This window comes from Falco peregrinus, chromosome 1 (assembly GCF_023634155.1).
Source record: "Falco peregrinus isolate bFalPer1 chromosome 1, bFalPer1.pri, whole genome shotgun sequence".
NCBI classification, from domain to species: domain Eukaryota; kingdom Metazoa; phylum Chordata; class Aves; order Falconiformes; family Falconidae; genus Falco; species Falco peregrinus.
Window position 1 is genome coordinate 8,421,458 of NC_073721.1, and position 26,325 is coordinate 8,447,782.

Here is a 26,325-nt window from a genome sequence, read left to right on the forward strand (position 1 = left end):
CCTTTATGGTTACTGCAGAATTATTCACTTGCAGAATGCACAGCATCCTTCACGGCAGCTGGTATTGATTATTAGGCAGGGGTTGATTCTGGAGAGTGAGCCAGACAGAAAGGCAGCTGGGTTAGTTTTAGTTCAAAGTATTAATAGCTTTGGTTTTGTGCAGAAAGCATTCATGGCTTGGTGATACATGTTGCATGACCTTATGGGCCACAGCCTGTCTTGAAGAGAAAAAAAGAAAACACAGCAATCTCTCCTTCTTTTAGAACACAAATACATAAATTTTAATCTGAGAAAAATACAAAATGAAACCATGTACAAGTTATGTACAAACCCTTTTTACAGGACAATATATTTATCACTGGATATTACATATGACAAAGTCAGGTAGATCATTTCTGAGCACCAGCATTTGTTCTCTCTCACCAACCCATAATGGTAAAAAGTAAAATGATGAAGTCATACTCCTTTTTCTTGATGAACTTTTAAGTTAAGATGAAAGCTGGTTCTCAGTGTACCCTCGCCACATCCCACTCTCAAATTATAACTAAATAGACATGTGTAGCCATCAAAATATATTGTATATATGTGTTTGCATGTGTGTGTTTTTTCTGAAAGAAGGAAAAACCATCAGCCCTGAACTCTACAGAAATGCAAACATAAGTATTATATCAACTTTTTTTTTCTTTTTTTTTTTTTCTTTTCTTTTTGACAAAGGTTAGATTACTTGCATTGGCTAACCGTGTGTGTCCCAAGTTGCGCCATGGCCGAAGAAGAATTTTTTAACCGCTACTTAAGGTAAACTTGAGATAACTTCTGCTGACGTTTCCACGTGGTTCCTATTAGTTATTGTCCAGTCAACAAAGTGCTCATATGCCAAATTTTTGGTTTCTGAAAAATCTACATTTTCTATTACATGTATTCAACTGCTTGTATGCTGTGTTGTGTTTTGGGGTTTGGGGTTTTTTGTTGTTTTTTTTTTTTGGTCTTTTTTTAAAGTTATAAAGATCTAAAATGCATTCACTGAAGCAGTAAGAAGCTTTCTTGCAACCTCACTAAGGTTTTAATTAGATGCAGCATTACTGTGTTTAGCTTCTCAAGTTAGATATTGTTATAAATTAAACCCAAAGTGATAAAAAATATTTTATATTTTCTTCCTTTCCCCTACTCCTTCTAATTTTGGCAGTTAACAGTAGTACACCATTATATAAAACAGGTACATTAGACCAGCAGTCCTAGCTATTAACTTCAGTGGAATTTACTTGGTTATATAGACTACTGCACCTTATAGACTCTACAGTTTCAATGTGGCTGCATGTTCTATAGCAGAAAATATCTGTGCAGAATGGATGCATTACTTATATAAATATAGCTCTGATAAATGCTGAGGGCAGAATTGTCAATACTATACGCCTGCGTACCACACTAGGCAGTGGCCACAGACAAACAGCTACTCCCTTCCTTGCATTATTTCAGATGGTGGCAGTGCCTCCACCTAGGAGTATCGCTCGGTATAAAAGTACTGCAAATAGTATGCCTGCTAACTGAATATTAGGAAATTTGTGTGCATATATAATGAACTTTAAATAATCTATATTCCCTAAGCCTGATATTGTTCAAACACCCTTAGAATTAAGAATTAACAGAAAAAAGAAAAACAGTGCTTGTTCATATGTTGGGGATATTGGTGGTTCAGATGACGGGGAGAGGAAAAGGACTATAAAGAACTGTCCTTTCCCCTGATTTTTTCTATGTATCTGCCATTGACTTTGACAAATGTTCCCAGGCCAATCCACTGTAACACGGGGAAAGGATTTCTGTTTTCACTTTGCCCTGTTCATCGCCTTTCACACACTGGATTATTTTGTTTAAGCACATTTAAAACTAGAAATGAAAGGTGAGACACACAGTGCTTTTGGTGCTAAAGAAATTCTCAAAGATAACAGCTGTAAAAACAAAATACCACACATGCTCACACACCCCCTGACCTCAATATGTGTTCATTTCCAATATAAAGGGATCCAGAAGCCCTTACAAATCTACTTCTCGATCAAACCATTTAAGCACCTGCTCTGTGTTTAACTTTGAGCCCACGTGATTCAGCTAGAACAGGGCAGTTGCCTACATGTTTATGGATTCGCTGGTGAGTGACCAAGCAGTGAAAACATGCATAATTATCCATTTGTAAATTATTGCCTTTTTTGTGTGTGTCATACATTATTTTATGCATCCAATTATTGCAGTAGTTGTTAAATGTAGTTTGCACACACACATAGAAAAAATAAGCAACAAAACCAGTCCTCTCTGAATGAGAACATGTTATTACACTTTTTCCTTCTTCTCTTACTCTGTGAAGAGTTAAGAAATGTAGATTTTTACACTGGCTGAAAAAAGCCCCAACAATAACCACCTCACTCACCACCACCCAACAACATGTAATAGAAAGCTACAGATAATACTTTTCTATGTCTCTTGTACATTACATGCAAACTGCTTTTCCCCTCTTGTGCTTTTGGCTGAGGCCAATTACATCTTTTCACATCCCTGCTGCCTGAGTCATTGGGTGGCTTTTTACTTTAAAATTAAAAAAATAGGGGAGAAAAAAATCTTTAGTATAGCTAAACCTGGCTTTCCATCAGCGCCTCTACTATACTTGCCTGTAAGCTGCTGAAGACACAATAACTTTTTCAAGACATCTGTGTGGCTTAATAAGGCTACACAGGATCCTCATTATCCTGAAGCTCATGGGCTTCACCTTGTATAAGCAGCACTGGTTTGCCCACCAAAGATGAACTGGAAATAGCCACATGGTTACGTGTGTTTCAGGACCTGGATGTGTTGTGTCCCTCTCACCCCTTGCTTGCTCTGTCCCCACGATCCTGGATTTGGGGCTGGTAAGGCTTGCAGGGTCCCTTTGTGTTACAGGTGGAATATCAATGATGTCCGTGAACCTGTAGCACTGCATCATTTCCCAAATCAAGGGGTTTTCACCTTCCACCACATGTATTTCTTACAGTTTGGCCATCAATGCTGATTTGAAAGAAGAGCTGTTACAGTTTTAGAAAGTTTTTATGAAAATATAAGGAAGTTTGCATCTTCTTTCTATTTTTCTTATTAATAAATAGTATTGTATACTTGTCAATGTACAAACAACAGTAAGTTACATTGAGGCCTTAAAAACTGCATTTAAACTCCAAATAGCTTTTTGTCTTTATGCTTTAACTTTTACTGTGCTTGGCACTTGCCACCCAAATGACACCCCATCAGACAGCAGTTTTATTCTTTCACCTTAGTGCTCATGGTCTTCAGGGGACAAATTACAATAATAGCCACGAGACAGAGACAAGGGGCTTTCTGGCAATGGGGGAGTACATGTGTGTGGGTGCTGGGGGGGAAGGTGCACGCACCTGCTGCAGCAGGGAGGGTTCTGCGGAGCCCTGTCAGCGCTGCTATAACCAACAGGAACAGCTGCTTTTTGGTCAAACCAGGAGGAAACAGCAGATACAAAATTCCTCCATGTGCCAGCCTGTAAGTCACAGATTTTTCTTTTCCTTTGTTTTATTCTTCACCCCACCCAGCCAAAAAATAAAGACCACCACCTTGCAATGATGCTGTACCAAATACATATACACCCCCATACATATGCATTTACATATCCACCCATACATGTATGTGTGGACATGCATATATGACAACATACACACACACACATTCTCTATCCAATACATCAGTTGCCAATAATAAAAAAAAATAATTCTTTAGCCTGTAATAATTGTACATGCAACTAATGAAAAAACTGAAATCCCTTTTTTTAAAAAATTCCCATTTGTTGACTTTTAGGGAAAAGAAAGAATTATTAATAAAGATTGAAAAGTTATTTCTACATTAGTCATCATGTGGTGTGTCAGCTGTCACTTAAGCCACTTTCCCAGCCACTTGCCTTGCTATAAATTCATATTGGTGCTGGCCTCATTATAGTCTTTAATTGGGAATGTCTCCAACAGGTTTTCTACATGAGCCTCCCTCTAACTGCCAGAAGTCAGTCCTCTGGCTTTGATCATCAAAAAGAGTAAGAAAATACTATTGATTGCTCTTAGCTTTTCTATAAATGGGGAATGCAATACCATACCTATACCTGTTTCTCTGTGTCTCGCTGGCTCTCTGTAGGTGTTGTTCTAGCTGTCATTACACAGGGAACTATCTGGGCTGGGAGAAAGCGTAAGTATAATTCAGATCTTGTCCTTTATTTACATACAGTTGGCAGCGTGATATTTTTGGACGTGACAGACTGGACAGACACACACACAAACCTTAGCTATGTAGAGGTGTTGCATTTGCTTCATTAGTATGTTTTATCCAGTGAATGCTCACTTCTGAAGGAAGGACACCCAGGAGTGGCACTGTATATGATATGATGGTCTATGCCCCTACAGTAAACGCCACTCTTCTAAGAAAATTTTTTAAAATAAAAATAATTAAAAAAAATCACATGTACCTGGTGAAGTTGAACACAAATTTAAAAACTTCTCCTGTACTCAGGACCAGCATTTTTCACTCTGGTTGTAACATGAATGAAGTTCATAAATGAAAAAGGAGACTGACTTCAAAGTAAAGGCTTAACGTGACCCAAATGCAGAAACTGTGTAACGTGTCACTAGCTGAAGCAGCATAGACCAGAAGAGCTCACCGGAATCATCTTCTGGTTTGAGGACTGTGAAATGGGTTAAACACGGTCTAAATAATAATGAAAACCTGCTTAAATTGTTTTGTTACTTTGTAGGAGAGTGAGATAATTTAAACAATCCAATTTTACAGATACTGTAGTAACAATTCTTGTTATTGTCTTTAACTAGCTATTCTACAAAATGTAACAACAAAGTATTCACAGTCCAAGAAGTCACTCCAGAATAAAGCCTAGTAGGTGTTAGTATGGTTATATTTGTACTGCAGCCAGTGGACAAACATTAAAGCTGAGATAGTTTAGCTTAAATGTTGGATTATATAGTGGAAATCATTGTTTTCACAATAAATTCATCTGCTTTGTATTTGTTTGATTCACTGATATTTCTCTAATGATAAAAGTACCACTGTATATTTTATTGTGGTGTTCAACAATTCTGCAAAATTACAAAGCCTAAAGTTGCACAATGAAAATCTGCCTTTTCGATGACTGGGTCCTATATTTTTTGTTTTAATCTTTATTAGCATAGCCTTTATTTTTTCTTTCTTTCTGTTCACGCAATTGTGTCTGATGTTGCTAATTTGAGATAGAGAGAGTTACTAAATCATTTAGAACATCAAATGCTTGGGTGGATAGCTACTGCAGCACAGATAGAAAACATCACATTTTTGTCAGATGGCTATAAAGCTTGTTGGCAACTTTGTGAATCTGCTGACACAAAAGGCACCTGTCCAAGGCCTTTTGTAAATTATCATAATAAATACATTCATTACTTTTAGTTCAATTTGGTTAGTACTGTACTTTTATGTGTGGTGTCCCAGCAAATTGAAACTAAATTGAAGAAAACAAACAAACAAACAAACAACTGCTAAAACATAAAGTTGTTTGGTGCAGGAATTAATTGAGACCAGGATGTTGTGAGATTATAAAGCTGAGGCTAAATCAGTTTTCAGCCTGAGCTGAGCTCTCCAAAAGGAGAGGCAGTGTGACTTTTCCCAAGGTACGAGCGAGCACCCAAGTGCCAGGGTCTGGAGCTAAACCTCTAGACACAGCAGGAAGCATCTGAACCAACTGAATGAGACTGATGCATGTCCATCAGCACTTTGGCAGTAAGGACCCAAAAAAACACAGTAGGTGAGAAGGTTTCTAACTTCTGATTTCATGCACTATTTATGCACTCTGGCTCAAAGCACCTGGCAAAAGAAGAAGCCTTGCCAAACTTGCCTTCCTGCAATTAGCAGCTGCTGATGGCTAATGGGAAACGGAGTGGAATTGCCAAATTTGCCATTTAGAGCAAGTGCTGCCTGTGAGCACCTGCCCTACACGGTCCTTGGTTTAGGGTCGTGGCCATCACTCTGTTAGCATCACAGAAAGTTATCATCGAGGATGCTGGGCTGCTCTGTGTGTGTGTGTGTGTATGTGTGTGCAAATGGGCACAGTCGGGGGGCAGGACACAGTGTCTGTGGGGGGTATTGGACCTTAACATAACTGGCAATTAAGATGATCTGTATATGGTAATAAAACAAATAATATGTCAGAAGAATGTTACAGGTACAAAAATATGACTTTCAACTTTGAAAATAAATAAGTTCAGTTTATTAAGAGCTGGTGTCAATGCTGAACAAAATACACATCCTCCAGTAAAGAAACATTTTGGTGAACGGTTCTTTTTTTTTTTTCTTCTTTTTTTTTGATTTACTAAAATACAAGTTGGACCTTTTTTTTTTCTTTTTTTATAATATATCATTTGTCTCCCTTAATTACATGTCCTTATAACTGTGACCATCATTCTCCTTTAAGCCAAAGACTGAGGTTTGTTTTGTTTTGTTTTTTTTTTCAAATTCTTAGGAGTCTGGCCACATTAGCAGGTTTTTTTTTTAAGGGAAAATACTTGACAATGAAAAAAAAGAAAAATATATTTTTTTTCTAATAAATAAAAATAATTTAAAATGCTAGAGGCTATACATGACTAGTTTTGATTATGTTCATTTATAAATGAAACAGTTTCCAAAATACGTGGAAGCAATATTAAAGGCAGACAAACAAAGATCTGTCTACTTTATTTTTCCCATTAAGCTTGCCCCTCTTAACTTCTCCATCAGTGGTTCAGCATGTAAGAGGAATAAATGTCACATCACCATTCATGAAGTTTGTCAGGCTTTAAAAAAATAGTTCTGGCCTCGAAGGAGTCAACATTCATCTTCAACTTCTCTGATTGGTGGTATCAAGCTGCTTGTCGATTTATATTGATTGATCTGATTGGCCATGTGAGTGCTCATGGGCTTGATTTGAATGTTTCTGGGATAGGCATTATCCGGCTCATCTGTAAACCATTTCTTTTCTGCTAAGGAGCAAAACGGGTAGAGACAGAATAAGGAGGGGAAAATGAGAGTTTTAATTAGTGAAGCACATATACACATAAATATTAAAAAAAAAAAAAAAAAAGAAAGAAAGAAAAAAGGCAGGGGGGAGCAGTCAGTAAAGTTTGTACAGAAAAGGCAATCAATAGAAGGTGACTTTGACTAATTACTAGCAGTACAGTGCATTAGATTAATACCTCTGAAAGTACTTTTCATGAGAGGAGGATGACATGTTTGCAGATTTGATAGTAGCAGCTAAAGAAAACTGTCAATATGCTAGTTTGCTTGTTGAATGCAAGAAAGCTCTTTCTTTTTTCTTTTTTTTTTTTTTTTTTTTTTTTTTTTTAATGCTCCTGTGAACACCCTCTGATTCATTTATTGGGGAAAAAAACCCAACCCAACAAAAGGCTAAAGTGAGAAGCCAGGGAGAGCGGGTGGGTTGAGGGTAATGCAGAGAAAAGCAGGTCAGTCCATATACAGAGGAGCACCTAAAGAGCTGGAGATTTCTCCAAATCATCCCAGCTTTGTGGCAGTCGCCACCGCTGGCTCAGAAATCACAGAGGAGAACATAACTTTCTGCAGTTGGTGCTAGAATAAATCCTCTACGCATTCGTGGTGCCAGACAGCAGCCTTGCTCCTTGCTGTACGTGGTGGCTGTTCCATTGCTACTTAGCAAGCCGGCTGCTTGGGCACCAGTTTGGGATGGGGTAGGGACCATCCCTGCAGGTGGCTCTGTGAGGGGCTCAAGGTAATCCCGAGGGCATTGGTAGTGATATGCAGCAGCAAGGCAAAGGAAGCAAGGACCTGACTTAAAGGAAGATTAGAGGGGAAGCTGTTCCTTTTATATCTTGGGGCAGTGTCTGGTTCCATGAACATGGGAAGAATTTTATGGTGTTGATTTATGGTGGGCTGGGAGTGAGGATGGTGCGAGGCCGCAGCGGTGCAGCCATTCCCTAGCTGCTTATGACCGTAACCACCATGTGGCATTGATCATAGGTGACTGTGGACAAAAACTTCTTAAAAGTCACAAAAGAAAAAAAAAAAAAAAAAACAGAAGAATTTTCTTAAGCCCTTTTGAGAGCAATTACTGCTGTCATTTCTTAGTTAAGGTGTGCAACTTTACAAGATAGGTAGCTCTGTTCAAAGACTAACTTAGAGTGGCTTATGGCCATTAGGTGTTTCTGCTTTGATAAGCAGTTGTTGAACAGGGGTCTCGATTCTCATCCTCCTTCCCCAAATTCCAGAGGTGAGGGTGCAGAGCAGCCAGCACATGTGGTTCTGGGGATGCAATTCTGCAGCTGAGGCATTGTTATTAATTACATACAAGGTTTAATGTGTGCCACATCAGAGCTGCTGCTCTTAACATGAACACACAACTCTCTTTCCAACGGGGAACGCTTCAAGAAGCTCTCGTGTCTCCTTTCCGTGAGACAAACTGCCACTGAAGTGCTGCTGTAGCTGGGCTGGAATCAGGGCAGGAGTGGGAGAAGTGCTCACTTTAAATAGTTACATAAATACAAATAAGCAAAGCCAAATCAACCTTGGAAACCCAAGGACTGAACACAAAAGCTGAGGAGGTGAAGCAGAGAACAGAAACTGGGAGACCAGGAAGAATAAAGGAGAACTATCTGGCCAGAAATGTAAGCCACCGGCTTCGAAGGTAGGGCCTTTAAAGAAAGGGGTTCGTTTCCAGAATTACTGGACTTCTCAGGTACTTCCATGAATATGATTTTTAAACACTTATGCTTGATACGGCCTTTCAGCACCTATGTGCAGCACCTCTACTCCCCAACAACAAACCCCAAACTCATGAGGGATTAATCCATCATGGTTTTTTCTTTCCCCAAATTATGTGTATATATATGTTACCTGTGCTCGTGCTTTTTAAAAAAAATAAATTGAAGAAAAGGATTTGTTTTAAATGCTAGTGGCTTATTAGAGAATGTAAACAGATCTACTGTAGTGGTTTTTTTGCCCTTTTTCTAAAATGTATTTAGCTTCTTTTTAAAATATTCTACTCATTTGTGACCAGGGTAAATAGTTCCCTGCCCCCTTAAAGTTGCCTGGGTCTGAACAATGTTCAATCTCCCATCTCTCTCTCACCTATTATAATTAAGTTCCCTTTGATTTGAACAGATTGGACGATAGGAATTCATAATGTTACATCCTGCACACTGAAGCTAACTGATTAAGTGCTTTAAATTATTCTTCCTGACAGAATGATAAAGTTACAATCTGTTCAGAGATGATCTACAGCTTGCCAGACTCCTACCGCTTCTTTCTACATTCATTTATCTTTTTGTCAAGCAGTTTTAAAAAAAAAAAAAGCGCCTCAATTCCATAGATCTTTTAAAGTAATCAGAACATCTGAATTATTAATGAGACTTTAAGGGAATGTTTCCTGATGGGGGCTGGTTTAAGAAAGGTTGTAGGGAAAAAAAAATATCTGGGAATGTGTACACATCAAAATAATTTCAGCTCCATTTAAAAAAACCATTTAGTTCAAGTGTGACACATGAACCATTATGCATTTGTGGAAACCAATTTTATGTGATCTACGATTAAACTAACCTTTCAGAGAGGTGTAAAGTGTGATGGTTATCATGTTTTAGAAGCCTTGCAAGATCACATAAACAATTTCAAACTAGCAGTTTTCTAATGGTTTGTGTTTAAAATGATTTTGAGGCAAGTTAAGCACTGTGAACTTTTATCTCTACCTGCTTTTTTTAACGCATGGTGCACAAACTTTCCTTACAAACAGGACTTGGAGCAAGGTAATTCAATCTCCTAGCAAGGAAGGAGCACTCACTGTGTGAGTGCCAAGGAGCAGGGATGAGCTGCACTGTGTTTCTCAGCAGCCAGTGTAAAGCACGGCCATCTCCCCTGCTTTCCCTGGGTTTTTCTAAACAAGGCAATTATTTAGATATTAATCTTTACAGTAAAGATCATATCCAGGGAGCTGATCTTTAGAAAGACACCATCAGGTCTCTTTTTGCCTTTACCTGGCATGCAATAAATACAGAAACTAAGTAAATGCAGGAACTGGTAGATTCTAATTTCTTTTGCTGTTGAAATTTCCTTTTGCCAGTGCTGAAACCTTGATCCGGGCATTATCACATCCAGCATGAAATGCTTGGACCCAGCTCTATACCTTTCCTGTGCCTCTTCTGCTGTTAAAATTGTCTTTGACCACATAATGACAAATCTCCTGTGGAAGCCCATCGACCTCTACACTTACCTTTGAAATGTGAGCTTGATGCTCCTCATCTTTTCTCTTGGCCACTAAGATAGTCTGCTCCCAGTTACTAAATGTCCTTCTTGAATCCCTTAAATGCTTTTCAATCTTTTTTGTTATGCTCACAGGCTGACTTTCATACATCTTCCAAAGTCTTAGCACAGATTTTTTACACATCTTAAATGAGCTACTTACTTACTCCTTCCGCTAAATCAATCCAGAAACCCCCTTTTATTTGCTGGTTTTTAGTTCTCTGTCATGTTCAGTCGGTTTCTCTCCCTTTTGGCATATGCATATTAATCCTTACCATATGCATTTCTATGTTACAGTGAGAACAGGCACAGTTTCATACTTTTTTTTTTTATCTTCCTACACTATTTGGCAGGTTTGTTTTTTAACAGCATCACCTGAGAGATTTTGGAACAGCTAAGTAGCTTCATGTATCAGAAAAAAGAAAATATTTACTTTCCGCTCAACCACCCGTGTTTGCAATGGGCTATCAGCATCCCAGTGCAGCCAAGAAGCTTTTAAAGGCTTCATGCTCTTGTAACAAATAAATGAAAATTAACATCTTGTATAAGACTGTTCCCTGCAGCATGAAAAGATAGAAATAATAAAAATTATCAAAATTCAGATTTCTTCAACCTGTATAACATTCTAGCAATTCTCTCCAATGGATTTATTGTCCTGGCACTTTAAAATTTCTGTCATTAATTCTGGATGGAGTAATCACATTTAAATAAACGTCACTGTGAAACACTCCCTCTTCTGAGCAGAGGCAAAGAAAGTACTGGCTAAACATGACACAAGGATTTTGCTAAATCTGTATTCTCACCATAATCCCAAGTTACCTTACAATTGTTTTAAACACGCTTTTTTTTCTTTTGTGACACTTGCAGGAGTCTGCATGCAGGTGGATTTGTGCCTCCCCACCCCACACAGGCAGCTCTTTTCTAGCTAAGCTGAAAATTCTCCCATGCAATTTCTTCCTGTATGAGAAAAAAAGTAATGAGAGTTTCTCCACCCACCTGCTCAGCAATTCTTTCTTTGGCAAATGAATATTTTACATGTAACAGGCAGCAAGTAACTTGCAGGGTGAGAGAGGAGAAACTGTTCTTGCTTTCTGTGAGGGTCTTTATGTTACGCCAAGGCAACTAATGTTTTGGGACAAAAATGCTATTCTGGACTTGCTCTTGCTGTTTGGTTTTTTTATTTTTTTTAAACTAACAAAATTGTCTACTTTTGACAATAGAAGTTTCACTGGGAAATGCCTGACTTTGCCAGTCCAGTCCAGTGGGAACCCATGCCAAGAACCTGCGGGTCTGCTAGATATGGGGTTGTGTCAACACTTGGATCAACAGAGCGCCCAAGAACCTAGTTTCCACTGTTGAACTCATGCTGGGACTGATATAAAGTGGCAGAACCTCCGCTTAAAGCTCTAAAAGGTCATCTCTTGTCACCAGTGCTGCTTTTCCACTTTCAGAAACTAATCAGGGTAAGTTACTAAGAACGTTTGACTTGGGACAGGCTTCCGAAGAAACTGGGGGATTCTTCTTACTTTTCAACATAAAAAAAAACCTGACAGCATAACATAGTTGATTTCAACATTCCTATACTGGTAGTGACCCACCTCCCAGTGTCACCGGCATATCCGTATCAGAAAACCTTCATCGCTGTAACAAACTATTTGATCAATTTGACTGTAGTTAGCAGTGAAAATTGCACATGGTATAAGTAAAAGTCAAAAACTTTAAGACTTCCAACTTTCAGACAGAAGACAGAGGAGAATTAAGACTTCAGTATGATTTGAAGAATTCAGATTTGCATCCCTATATTACTTTTCTGCTGCTCACAAAATAGGCAAGTTGCCTCTCTAACGTACACTGCGTGTATTTTTTCTATTTGAGCTGCACAGTTACACAAATACTATTTTTGGGGGGATAAAATCATTATGTAGTATGTGACAAGTGGCTTCATATTAACACCCTTCCTTCCTCTGCTAAATGGAAAACAGATAAAACATTAATGGAAAAGCATTTTGGTGTCAAAGCCATTAACATTCTTCCAAAATGCATAACTGCTCTCAACTATCTTCAGTCAATATTGCCAACAAAAAAAGATGCTCATGAACATACACAGGGGACAGGGGAGTAGGGAGGGGCAGGGAGGGAAGGAACTGGAATGAGGAATGGGAAGTTAAAGTAATGTCTGCATCAGGGTAGGCATCTTCACTGAGCAGGAACCTGGGTGTTCACAAAAGGACACGTGCAATTAGAAAGGCAAGCAGATGAGAGGATAAAAAAAGAAAAGAGGGTTGAGCAACAGCAGCAGCAGCAGCAGCAGCCAGTTTTACTTCTGGTTCGGAGGGAAAAAAAGGCAAAAGAAAACCAACAAAACAACCAACCAAACAAACAAACCAGTAACTGAATAAAGTTTGTAACTATTTTTTTTTTTTTAATTTCACAAGTTTTCACAAGGACAAGTTATAGAAGGAAACCCACAGCAGTCGCTAGGTCATGCAGAACCATTAATTGTCATACCTTGGCCCATTCTATTCATCCTTGTTGCACTTTAGAAAAAGAAGTAAGCTATGTAAGTTTTACAATGCTTTTAAACTGTCATATTTCCTGTTGAGCACTTTAACTGGCACATCCTTGTAGTAATAAATATTCTTAGGGCAAAACGTTATAACTTTCTTTGCAAAAGAAACACATGAATTTGTCTTTGTGAAGAAGAGCAACTGTAATAGACTTATTTGTAGGGGAGCATCCATAATTTGCAACGTATTTCACTGATAGGACTTACAGCTGCATTTGAATGCACACACAGAGATAGACATATATATACATATATAGAGATATATATAGATATATATATATATATACTGTATTCCAATCGTTACGCTTAACACTGCACAGTGGTACTCTCCGTAGCCCACTTTGATGGTTCCAGGGTTTGTCAGTAAAAGTGCTTGGCTTCATTGTCAATTCACACAGCAAGCAAATCTTCAAAATCATCATGCTTGGGGAAGGGGAAGGTAGAAAACAACACTAACCATAAAAGCACCTTGTCTGGGTTGGCAGTTACAATGCTAATAACTTCTGCATCCAAATATTTCTTTTTCTGGCTGCATGCTCTCTCGCTGGGTAGCAAGGCAAGGTGATAGGTGTTTCTGGCCTCCCTACCCTGGGAGACTCTTCATACCACCTAGGACTAGTGCTATCATTCAAAAGATTGGCATTTGAAGAAATAATAATAATAAAAAGCAAAAAAACCCAAGCTTGAAGTATCATTTCTATGGTCTTCTCTGACAGGTTCCTTTCCACTACTTACTTTAATTCTCTGTCACCATTTTTGTTTGGCTGGGCGTGTCAGTAAGAATCTGCAAGAACCAGACTCTGGCAAGTGCTCCTAGGACAAGATGCCTCAGCACAGGGAATATTTCCACCCCAGGCCTCTTGTTCTGCTCCTTAGCTGTCTAGGGCACAGCACCTTTTCCTCCGCAGTGGGGGAGACCCTAAAGGCACTAGTTTTCTTCCCTGTATTCCTGCATACTGGCACACACCTGTTGGAAAGAACCAGCTAGAAGGTGGAACAGTGTTTCTGGAGGCTCTTCGCATATTAGGCCTCTTGTTGGAAGATTTATACCACCACTCTAACTTCGAAAAGTTAAACTACCATCTGGGGAAAGGAACAAAGTCCCTTGAGATCTGATACTTAAGCATAGAAAAATGCTTGCTCTTTTCTGAACATTATTTATTCTGTACATAAGGTGACTAATTCACCTTTTAAAGATGTAAAAGTCCCAGGAAGGCAGTTTTTAATGACTTACATCCAATATTTATGATACATATGGCTTTTTATCCCAAATGTCAAAAGTGAAAGAAAATATAGCTATTCATGTGGCAGTATAAATAGACAGAATAATAATTTAATATGCAATTAGACTCTTTCTAAACTTAAATTAAACCATTGGAGTTTTACAACTCCATGCCCAGACAATTTCAGTGTTAAAGGGAAAAGACGCTATCTCCGAAAGGCTAGTATTTTAGAGAAAGACCTTAAACAAGCAGAAAAGTCCCTGATGTTGCTTTGGTATAAAGCAAGTGCGCAGCAATAATCTATACAAAGAGTGTAAGCCCTATACAATATAAGCTTTGAGTGTGAAAAATCAGTAGGGATTTTTTTGGTATTTTGGGGTTTTTATGTGGTTTTTTTTCTCTCTTTTTTTTTTTTTTCCTCCCCAATGGGTTAGTTTTATACGCTTCAAATAAATGTAGCAACTCCTGTAAATATGAATATAAAAAAAAACCCTACAACATACATCAACACTTCTGCACTAAATGACTTTCTTTGTGTAACTCTGACATCAAGAGCAAGTGTTCACGTTAAATATACTCTAGTTTCTGATATGTAGAGTAACTGCAGTGAGTTATTTATGTTTTCAGTGTGCCTATGGGTTTAGAATTTTTTTTCTTTTTTCTCCCCTAGCATCATAAATAACTTTTGGTCCGTCTGCTTTGTTGCTGTTGTGCTTAAGGGTTTTATGGTGGTGAAATAAAAATGACAATCACATGCACACTGTCATACATATGCAAAATATGTGTACAAAAAGGGAAAACTCCATGGGAAAACAGGGAACATTACTGCTGGAAACATTAACTGGGGAGAATGGGTGGTGAATGCAAGTTCACACACAGTGGGAGCAGGTACACATATCAAAGTCTATCTTCCTGCACATACTTCTGTTTTTCCCGGGAATCCCTGGTCTTGGTGCGGTTCGGTCGGTTTGCTGTTGATGGGATGGAGTGAACTGATGAGCTCTTCTTGCTGGAAGAATAGGAGGAATGGGAGGAATGAGAAAGACTGGCCCGGGACTGGCCAGCGTTGTGGTCAAATTGCATCAAACAGAAGATCAAGTCTGTCGGCACAAGCTCAAATTCATATGGTGGGTTTGTGATAACATAACTGGAAAGAAAGGAAGAAAGAAGGAAAGAAAGAAAGAGAAAGCACATTTAGATTTGTAGTAAAACATTTCTTCTAGACTTGTTATCTCATGAACATTTACCCAGATTTTTGCATCTCTGTTTCCTTCAGTGCATATCTAATTTTAGCTCACATAATGCCCACTATGAAACTGGACCTTCTTACGTCAGATATCACTTTTTCTATGTTTTCTGTCACCCAGACATACTGTCTGAGCAGGATGTTCTTCAAGCAAATCACGTCATTATTTTTCAAAGCAGACACCTTACCAACCACCCGCCTTTCCCTAGCTGCACCTCAAGGCAATGACTCTAGCAAACAGATTCACATGTTGACAAAACACAGTAACCTACTCACCCACAACATATTTAAAAGAACAGCCAAAAAGCAGGGCAAGGAGGATTTTAGATGCAGTTCTATCTAAATACATATTTACTACAGAATTATTAAATATTTAAATACTGTCAATAGAGCAAGGGATATTATTACTTGTTTGGATTGTGACTCTACATAAATCAAGCTACAGAAAAATGTATCGGCAAATCTGCAGCAATGTTAATTTTGTTCATTCATTCCACAGGTACATTCATGGCCTCAAAGAGCATTCATAAAGGGAAACCTGCACATCCAAGAATCCAGCATTGCTAAGTATACATCCCAGACCTGAAATAAACAGCCCAACGAATTTCAAGAACCTCACCTTCCCCTAACCCCCTTCCAGGGTAGGAAGGGCTTATAGACCTTGCTGCTAAATTCTTTCATGCCTGTGAAAAACATAGTTGAGCAAGGCAACAGGCATTTTCTGTCCAAGCAAGAAATGAGTAAAATTGATCATGAAGCTCACACTTTCTTTTCAAATTAATTCAGGGTTCTTAAGAAATCTGCTTAGCTGCCTCAGGGACAGAAGTCATTTATTAATCCAACAAATAATCCCAAGAATAGCCAGTACAGCATAAATCTAAACCGAAAAACATTTTTTCTACCCAATTTGTTCAAATCCTTACAGAAGAAACCACTTTGGTGGGCTGCAGGGTTGTTTATTGCCACATTCGCCCAATAAAGATGCTTTTTGCAGAGAATGAAACAGTAACAGATGGTAGATTTGTGATAGTTCTGGTATGGGTCTGTGTGTGTATTTCTAGTAGGCACTTAATTAAGACACATTTCAAGTAAGCTGCTAAATGGCCTTCAGTTTGCAAAGATGGAAACGAACCTGCTCTATTTACAGCACTGAGGTCAGCCTTGGTGCTGCTGAAGTTAAAACGCAGCCTACCAAGAGAAGAGTTTCCATTTACTGGAAGAAATAATGATTAGCTACAGACAGGACCAAGGGGAAGCCCACAGGAATATTTTCTGAGCATTCAGAAAAAAGAAAGTGTTGCTACTATAATCTAAATTATTATCCAGTAGCTTACAGCTGATGGATATGAGCAAACTGAAGCCCTTGCCTTGTATGCAAGCAGTGGATCATCATACATCAAACAATATAATCATACTTTTGGAAAATTTACTTTACATTTTTTTTTATTAAAATTAGCTGAAAACTCATGCTATAATATCCAGCCTGTGATTTAAACTCAGCAAAAGAGTCATCATGAAGTCCTCAAAGAGTTACCTTTGTGGCAGTTACGTAAAATACGGAGAAAGCTCTCTTTTAGATTGAGATTTTAGGGTTTAGATTCCAGGCACTGGGATCTCCCTCACCCAGAAGACCAAAAAACAGTGCAGCAGATGTTCTGAAAGACTGGACTTACCGTTTAGTGCATTGGCTGGGAGTACTTAGATGTGCATCCCTCAATCGATAAATTCCAAAGCAAAGCATATTGTATGTTTTCAGTGCTTTACAAAATAGATCTCCATAACAACCTCCATCCTAGGAGAAAGAAGGGGGGAGGGGGGGGAGAGAGAACAGCACATTTTTTTCCTTTCTTTCTCTGTTAACACAATGTCAGGGAACAGGAGTTTCCGTATGAGCCTGTACAAAAAGGACAATGCATAGACATACTGTTGCTTGTCACAAATGAGAATCTTTTACCTAAGGAAATGAATCATCTAAATGTATTATTTCAAATAGTTAATTATGGAAAGTGATCATTATTTTGGAGAGCCTCGGTCCATGAAAAGATGGTAAATTGGGAAGACTGACATTTGCTTTAAGCTGGAAATATAAAGTTTGGTACCAAACAATGCATACTCTACAAATTCCATTAATCATGGTATTACAATTGTTAGTATTGTTGATCCTTTTCTGGCAGTAGCCATACTGTCATCTAGATAAATAAATTGACCGGGGATCACAACAGAAATCAGAATTCTGCGGCATTAAAAGGGTAATAAAAAAGCACCCACTGTAAAATAATGATTAAATGTATGCCAATTTTCATAAAAAATATAAAATGTTCTGATTAGCTGAAAAAATAGTTTAGATTCCATAATTTGTATCTCAAAAATATTGATTCTTAAGTCACGATGAGTGTTAATGCCTTCTGCCTTCACAATGTAGTGCGGTTGAGGTGCTGGCGAAAGAGTACTTGAAGGATGGGTGTTGCTTTTTTTATTTCTGAAAACGTTACGCCGATAGCCAAGTGTTTTGATGAGCTGTTAGTTTCTGCTATAAACGGACTTCTGCATGAACCGAAAGGCTGTTTACTTCTATCTGTGTACCCTCATCGCCCATAATCCTGAAACGGTGATTCCCTGTCATTCCTGTGGAGAAGGTTGCTCCATTCTTTTTGAACAGAACTGGTGAACACAAGGTTAATTTAAGAAATAGCAGATCCTACATCATCATCAAAGCGAAGTGGGTGCTTTGGGATTCACTTCAAGATTACAAGACTGAGTCCAGAAAACATTTCTAGATACTTCTTTATCTGAATGCATCCAAAGATTGTTTCTTTATTCGGTTTTGCTTTTATTCTTTCCTTTGCTCTTAGGATAGTGGAGCCAAAATATCAGAAAATTAGGATTTCATGAGATTTTCAGCTCATCCCGAAACAGCAGAAAACAAACCTTATGGCTATGATTTCAAGTTAATTAGCATATTTTAAGCAAGAACTGGAAGCTCTGTGGAAAGACTAAATAAGCCTATCAAAACCCAGGCAAGGTATAGATATCGCTGATGTTTACACTGGATTAGAATGTTTACACTGGATTAGAATGGGTATACCATCCAGGTCAGCTCATCCACCTCGTTAGCTGACAACTAGGAGCCGCCACAGGATTTTCCGTGTGAAACACCCAGGCAAGGAGTGTGGGAAGTCACAGAGCTTCGTACAAAGGGCAAGGGCAAACCTGGCACCCTGTGCTGTACACTGTCCAGCGACCCACAAGCTCTATTCAATTAAACGGTAGAAATTACACTCTAATGAAGGGAGACTTCTAATTCCATCTGAGAGAAAACAAACAGATTGCAGACCCGCCTTGGTCCTGCATCCCGCCCCCCCCCCCCTGCCCCGAGCCCCCGGTGATCTTACCCCTAGGTCTGCGAAGGGCCCATCATACAAAGCCAACTGAGCAACTCGACACCTGTCCCTGTTCGCAAGTGTCTGGGGCGTGCTGTAACCTCCTCTCAACGCATTTTCCTCGGCAATCAGTGCTTCCAGCTCTGGTGTGGCTCCTCCTGTTACCAATGTCCGTATCAGTGTGAGGATATTGTCATTGAAGTATGTCTGCAGAGATAAAAGAAAGCTCTTTAAGCAAACACCATTAAAGTCACAACTGAAGACATCCAAATTACAACTTTTCTGGGTTTCTGCTGTTTAAAGTTCTTGGCTGTCTCTTCAAATAATTTTATATAGAAAGTGAAAAGACAGCAGCCTCCAATTACTCTATTTTCTTCTATCCCATTAGGCTTCTATACTAGATCCTTCCTTTTAAACACCAATTCAGGCTGATTTTTATTAAAGTACAAAAATTTGAATGATTTATGTTTCCTATAATTGGTGTTAGTAGTGATGCAATGACTGCTTTCCTTCTTATTGCCTTCATGTCTAATAATGGGCTTTAGGACATGTAATTGTAAAATTCAGACCACATTTAAAGCTTACACAGGCTAGATTGCCTTTTTACTCTTGTCACCAATTCGTTGGGGAGCTGCCTTTGTGCTGCAAATGTCATTACTTATTACTGTGGCTGGACTCTAGCAGTCTAACCGATGTATTGTACTAAACATCTTATTACGAGACTTGACAGTGTTCAGACATAAGCATGTATCAATTAAACATCTTGAGTTCATTCCAGATAAATGTATGATGAGTTTGGGATCCTGGTGGTCCTTTTAAAAAACTCTAGGGTATAGGGTAAGTGTGGTTTATTAGGGGAGATTTACTCCACACTGACATTTTGCCAGCATCTGTAACATTGCTGGTTTGTCAGGCAAACAATGGGTATTTTAAATATTAATTTAATGCCAGATGAATGACTTTCAAGTTCAGTTAAAAGTATACTGGTATAGTTCGGAGATACTCAGCTAAATATCTGCAATGTACTGTGCAAAAAAAAAAAAAAAAAGCTGAACAAAAAAAGGGAGACACCGTCACTTACAATGTCACTAACGCCTGCGTTTTCAGGAGGTTTGCAAGCATGGGGGATGTACCAGAAGATAATGAGCTCGCTGTGGAGTACCCAGGACTGACGTTACTGGATTTCTGGTTTCCTTTACTAGATTAGTGACTTTTGTTGAATTTAGGACTTGGAACAAATGTCTGTAATCCAACCAGGTAAAAATGAATACTGAATTCTCAAACAGTGCTTATTGGTCAAAGGTAATGCTTCTTAAATACTGCCCTTCAATGAAATTCATTGCTCTAGCCATATAATGCAATTGTACTTAATACACAGGTAAACTGAGGTACAGGTTGAGATACTTTATCCTGAGATCAAAAAGCAGAACTGGCTTCCTATCCATGTTACTTTGATATTCTTTCTTTGTACAATGGAATTTCAGTTTTATTGTTCACTCGAGATGACAGATAAAACAGGAGAAAATGAATTCTACACGGTTTTTCATTGTTACAGTGAAGTTTCCTAACTTCAAGCTTCTCTGCTTATTTACATAGGCATACACGCCATTCACCTGTTGACTAAATCAAAATGAGGGGAACATATTTTTATTGTTATACATGCCCTAAAGCAAATATTTGCATCTCATCAACTCCAATTATTTTAAATATCGCCTGGGTAAGGCACTACATACTTTAAATACAAAGTGTAGTGTAAGGAGTTGCCTGGCATTAGTAGGGGCTCAGGAAGATTCAGTTAGTCTAAAACAACAGCTAATATCAAATCAGCTCTTACATATGTGGATGCACTGTGTAACAATTCAAGTGTAATACTCAAACCTTTCTTAACATACAGAAAAATCAATGTGACCCCTTGCAGGAATGTGAGTCTGGAGTGATTATATGATGTTTAATAGGAATTGCCATGGTGAGAGAGAGAAGACATTCAGGCGTGATTGTTTATTCTTCAATTACTTCTTCCTTGATGTCCCTGAGGTGAGAATCAGAGTTGCCCTCTTTGGCAACTTTTACCGCCAAGCTACGCTTTTCTAACTGGAAGTTGGAAGTACATAGGATTAAAAAAAAAAAAAAAAAAAAAGGCATTGAGTTGAGCCTCTTTTTTTAGCCTTTGTCAGCATATACTACATACCACTCAGAACTAAAATAATTAGTACGATTCCTAGCTGCAGTTAGGCAGCAATGTTACTTGACAGCAGTTTCATGGATATAAAACCAAATTCTGCCAGATCTAAAGGTTGAAGACACCGTGACTGTAAAAGCTGGAAAAGCCCTTCCAGTAAGAATGTGCTTCAATATATTCTGCATAGCACTTTAAGCACACATCTTCACAAAAGCAGACCACTTTCTGCAACAGTACCTTTTTGCATGCCTTCCCCACTCCTTTATTCAGAATTTCTGATTCCTCTTTCTTCTAGTAAGTAGTGATATTTAGTATTATTCAAAAATACTACTCTCAGTTTTACCTCTAGAAGTCAAGATAGAAGAACATGAAACAAAGTAAAGCCGTCTTTACTGGTAGACTTTTCAAGTCTGATTTACAGTGAAGCCAACTATGGTAAAAGATGTTCACCTGCTCTAAGACTGATAAATGCTGGTTCATGTAAAACAGCTTCATCTTATAGACTGCTGATTTGCAGTGATTGGTAGAACATGCAAAAGTCTAAAATTGTACTAATAATTTTATTCTTCTTCAGGAGGTATCATTAGGCCAGCCTCCACTGGTTTCCAATTCTTTCTCTCTCTCTCTTTATTGTGTAGTTCAAATTATAGCAACTGTAGCCAGAATGCAAGCTTTAAACACATATACTCTTAGCTCATCTGAATTTTGTACTGTGCAAGTGCACAATTACCCCTTACCGTAAATTCAGTTGTAGTTCGCTCGAGCATGATATACTAAGAAATTATTCCATGGCCATATCGCTCATTTTACTACAGATCTCATATTAAATCGAGAAATGAAAGCAGTAGTAAAATCATGTATCAAGTCATGCACCTGTCACAAATTAATACAAATAAAATAAAATAAAATGCAATGCAATACACCACCCCCAAGCTCCAGTGCAATTAAGACATAATGGGCCCAATTCTGACTTATGCCATGTGCCAACCAGGAGTAACTCTGAGAGCCACACACTACTATGAATCTGATGCAAATGAGAAAAGAATCAGATCTATTGTCGGTAGAACAGAATGCTGTCACCAGAGAAAGGCCTCCCACTGCTAGACAAATGTTAAGGCAAAGCTAAGACACTTATTAGCAAAGAAGGCAACATTTCTCTTGGAACAATGGCTTAATCTGGGTTTCACGCCATAACTGATGTGGGTGTCACCATTAAATCAGACAGATGAGTGCAGCCAAATGATGGTTTGGGGGGTTTTGCCATCCATGGTGAAAAGATTCCAACTTTCAGGATGGACTGCTCTGGCATCGCAACCGACCAGAAGAGGCCCAACCACAAGCAAGAACAAATGGGTGAATAGGAAGCTGTAACTTGTCACCTTCTGCTACGTAGGGTCACTCCCTCCTGCACTAATATATTCAACACTTGTAGGGAAAAACTCGTCCATCCATGCTTCTGACTCCTCTCATTACCTCTTGCCACTTTGGAACCGGGGGACAACGGAAAGTTGAACTAGCTGATATCCATTTCTTTTGGAATAATAATACACTGAAATTAATGAGAGAGTGATCATCTTGCTCTGTGGGAGGGTACATGGCCTGGATACGCCAGTACCTGTAAGAAACCGGCCTACAGAATGTCTTTGGAAAGGTGCTGCTGTACCTAAACTAACAAGACACTTCCCAGTGATGGTAGTGAAACCCTTTTGTTGACTGTAAAATCAGTAAAATGAAGAAATATTTGTTTGCTACTGTCATTAACAGAACCCCACACTGGACATCTGTATGGCATCGCTGCAATCGGCACCCGGAATGGGCGTATGGAGGAGGTGTAGCCTAAACACAGCAAAAAAGGAAAGGCATCACAGACACTGAAACTGGGGAAACAGCCCCGACATTCCGGCGGAGATCTCTGAGCTAGCAGTGCCACCTAGCCTACGCTCCGCAAGCCTAGTGCAGCTCCTGCAAACGTTTTGGGGATGCTTTCCGGTTTGTTCAATCATTTTTTAAAGTATAATTACCAGAGTGCTTATGTTTTGCAGTTAATGCTGTCAAGCCTTTTAAACTAATTGGTCTTTTACAGAAAATTTAACTGAAAATTAGCGCATCTTTTAATAACATTGCTTTAACTTTAATAGCGCTTTGCCTTTCATTTATAAATACTCTGAAATTGTCATTTTCCAATTCATATATGCCATTTTTTGTGTGTTTACTAGTGGGATTTTATGGATTTCTGTTAAGAAAACTCCTCCACTGCATGCAGCTTTTAACACCGCTTTCAAATAAATATTTGACCTTGCTTTTCTTTTTCAGTTAGAGGAATTCTGTTGAATGAATAATATATAGCCCAACGTGAGGAACCACTGAGCTAACATCAGTAACTTATACCAATAACAAAAGGGCCTTTGAGACAGAATCAACAGCAGAAAATAAATAACAATGTTTCACGCTTTAAAACCGATTGATTCTCCAAATATTGTCCAAATTTTAAAGAAGTTTGGGACTCTTTAGGTTACAAGATGCTGCCTGCCAATCCCCTGAACAGGCTTGCACGAAAAAAAGCCCTGTGTTTCAAACTGTCCATATCATAGACTACAACAGTTTATTTTCTGTATAAATAAGACTGTGAGGATCCCTGAGGGAGGACTCTTGAATAAGAGATACACTGGAAAGCTATTTTTAACTATGGTCTTCCATTCCGTGCTTTTGTTCATATAAAGAAAAAGTAGAATTTAATATTATAGAACAAAAATTAAGACCTAAAGTTCTAGCACAAGGAAATAAATTCTAGGATATCGTATGTTAAACGCTATAATCCGGTTCTGGAGATCCTTGCCTCTAAATGGCACCACTCCGACAGTTTATCAAGTCTGTTGTCAGTGGTATGTATGGGAGGGATGCCAACCTGACAGAACTTCAGGGTTCTCATAGCTTCAGTGCCAAAAGGAATAACAGAAAGCTTTGACTCTCAGGCCAACTATTCAAACCTTTGAAGGTAAACAATTTTTGTTGATAAAAGTAGTTTCCTCGCACGTACAGAATTTACTGGAACACCTATCCCATCAAGACCCAGAAAAGGAAAAAAATTCTTCTCCTCAAAAATTTGCTTCTCTTAAGCTATCTTATGCCACATAACTTTTTTACAGGTGCAGATAATCTTTTAACAAAACATCCACATCGCCTAAAAGAGGCTTCCAATTTGGTGTTTTTCCACTCACATTCAATGTGGTGATGAGAACGTGCTTTGCTTTTCAGGAGCACCACCACCTTGAAACGACAGACTACATATATTCTTTCCCTGGCTATGCATATGTTTGACAAAACAAATATTAAAATATATTCAAGTCTTTGATGGCAGTAGATGCCTCTTCAAAGACACAATAATGATTAGCTGGTGCAATCTAACGGCAGCCACTGCCACACTTAAGACACGAACGATGCCTACAGTCTTCACAAGCATTTTCACTGAAGCCTGGAGAGCCCACAGTTACCAGCTCATCAACCAGGCAATGCAGGTGCTGAGCTTATCGCTGCCTTCTCAGCAATGACCTGCAAATTATTATATATTATATATATATTAATATATATATATTATATACTATACACTATATATATATTATTGTGGAATATACTGCCTCTGCTGCAGAGGCCAAACCGTGTGTAGATAGCCCATAGACAGCATTTTGAAAAGTAAACTTCATTAAGTCTTTTATCCTTGACATAAAAAAATATCAGATGATTTCAAATTTCAGTGATCCGATACTGGCACTGTATAGGAAATAACGCTAAACTAGTAGGACATAATGATCTTCGGCACTCAGATTTGAATCAGAAAGTGAGAATGCATTTGTAATCTGTGATTCGGGAGTAGGGTTTAGTCCGCTACTTCCATATAATTAAAAATATATAAAAGAAAATAGTAATTTAACACGGATTAATTCTGCTGAATTATTATTATTCAATAACTAAATATTTGAGCAAATTATTTAAAACATATTTTGCACCTCTTTTTCTATATAAATATGTCCATATGTATGTTTCAAATTACTTGTGGGTCAGAAAGAATACTGTATGCATGGGTATTATTCTACTTTGTAATCCTTCTTACATCTGCTTTACTACAAAACCTCGCTACTGCGAGAAGACATTCATCCTTAATGGAGCAGTTCATGCATTATATGTTTGTATTGCAGACCATATAAGGAATTTGCATTCCAAATATATCAACAGAGATCATAAGCTGTATTTTTTTCTATAAAAATTAACCAATAAAAAACCCGCTGAATCATTAAGTGGATCATATAATGAACTATATCTCTGTCTCAAAGTGAGCTGGCACAGGCTGGCACAGTGTGAATTACTTCCTTCTTGCAGAATTCCTGCACAATTAAAAGGATGGAATCATGATTGCCGATCTCACAATTTAGTTAGGATTTTGGGTTTGGTTGGTCAGTAATGGCTGGAAGTTAGGCAGAATAAATAGAAGTTGATCCTTTAAAACAAGTGTACTCTATGAAAAAAAAAAAAAAAAAGAAAAAAGATAATATAGTGCGAGTAGATTAGTTTGTGTGAGAAATGCTCTTTTCCTTGGAAAAGAAGTGAAAGGAGAATACATGCTTCCCATGAGAATAGGGATAGTAAAGGAAAAACATCTCACACATCTTACACTTTCTGAAGGGTCAGAAAGAATGGTACTTTTCCAACTCTTTACTAGGCCTTTGAGGAATAAAAGACAAAATAATGCTGCCACCAATCAGGAAAGTGGTGAAAGCAAGGACAGGATGGTGAACAACACTAACTGACTGAATCCTTGGCTTGTCTTCTTGATTAGTACTTTTTTTTTAATTTAGGATTTTCTACTCTTGTTATCACATTTACCCCTCGGGCTTCAGGCTGTGCTGTCCCTGACATGTAATGTGACCGCTTAGATGTGAAAATGTTTGGGGAAAAAAAAAAAAAAAAGACCCAGTTGAAGAAAGGGACTGCAGAAACAGAGGGGCATGTTGTCAAACCTAAAAGTTAATAAAAACTAGCAATAACTACAATTATTGTGAGGATTATATGATGAGTTCCAAGTAAAAAATTTCTGAACTGTCATGTTCTGCATACTTCTTATTGCCTCACTACTATTTACGCGATACACCTTTGCACAAGCAAAGTGGTGCCCACAACGCTTGGCTTGCTTTTTGTGGTGATGCCAGTGGCCACCAGAAGAATTAACGCTACTTTCTCCAAGATCCTGGAAGCACCCTACCGAAGGATTCATTCAGGGACATCGATTTAGACAATAATGTGAGTAGATAAACAGCTCTCAGTACAACAATTTGGCACCTTTGTGTTAAATTACTCCCATTTGTAATGTGAAAATGCTAAATATTTTATACATTGAGATTTTAATTAGAGAAGGTACAGAGTTGAAGTGTGCT

At 38.3% G+C, this 26,325-nt stretch overlaps 1 protein-coding gene across 27 annotated transcripts in view; it reads right to left on the reverse strand.

Annotated features, from left to right (window-relative positions):
* Positions 1-254: 254 nt before the first annotated feature.
* Positions 255-26,325, reverse strand: part of KCNMA1 (potassium calcium-activated channel subfamily M alpha 1) — a 505,717-nt gene continuing 479,646 nt past the window's right edge. For 11 of the 27 annotated variants that reach the window (XM_055802251.1, XM_055802256.1, XM_055802243.1 and 8 more), the window contains 5 exons: positions 18,733-18,927; positions 17,014-17,132; positions 15,017-15,241; positions 12,814-12,842; positions 255-7,022 (listed from right to left, as the gene is read on the reverse strand). In XM_055802251.1, the coding sequence (XP_055658226.1) occupies positions 6,868-7,022; positions 12,814-12,842; positions 15,017-15,241; positions 17,014-17,132; positions 18,733-18,927 (723 nt within the window). In that variant the 3' untranslated portion in view covers positions 255-6,867. Of the gene's footprint in view, positions 7,023-12,701; positions 15,242-17,013; positions 17,133-18,732; positions 18,928-26,325 lie in introns of those variants that run through there. The other 16 variants (XM_055802235.1, XM_055802224.1, XM_005243550.4 and 13 more) reach the window with 5 other exon arrangements.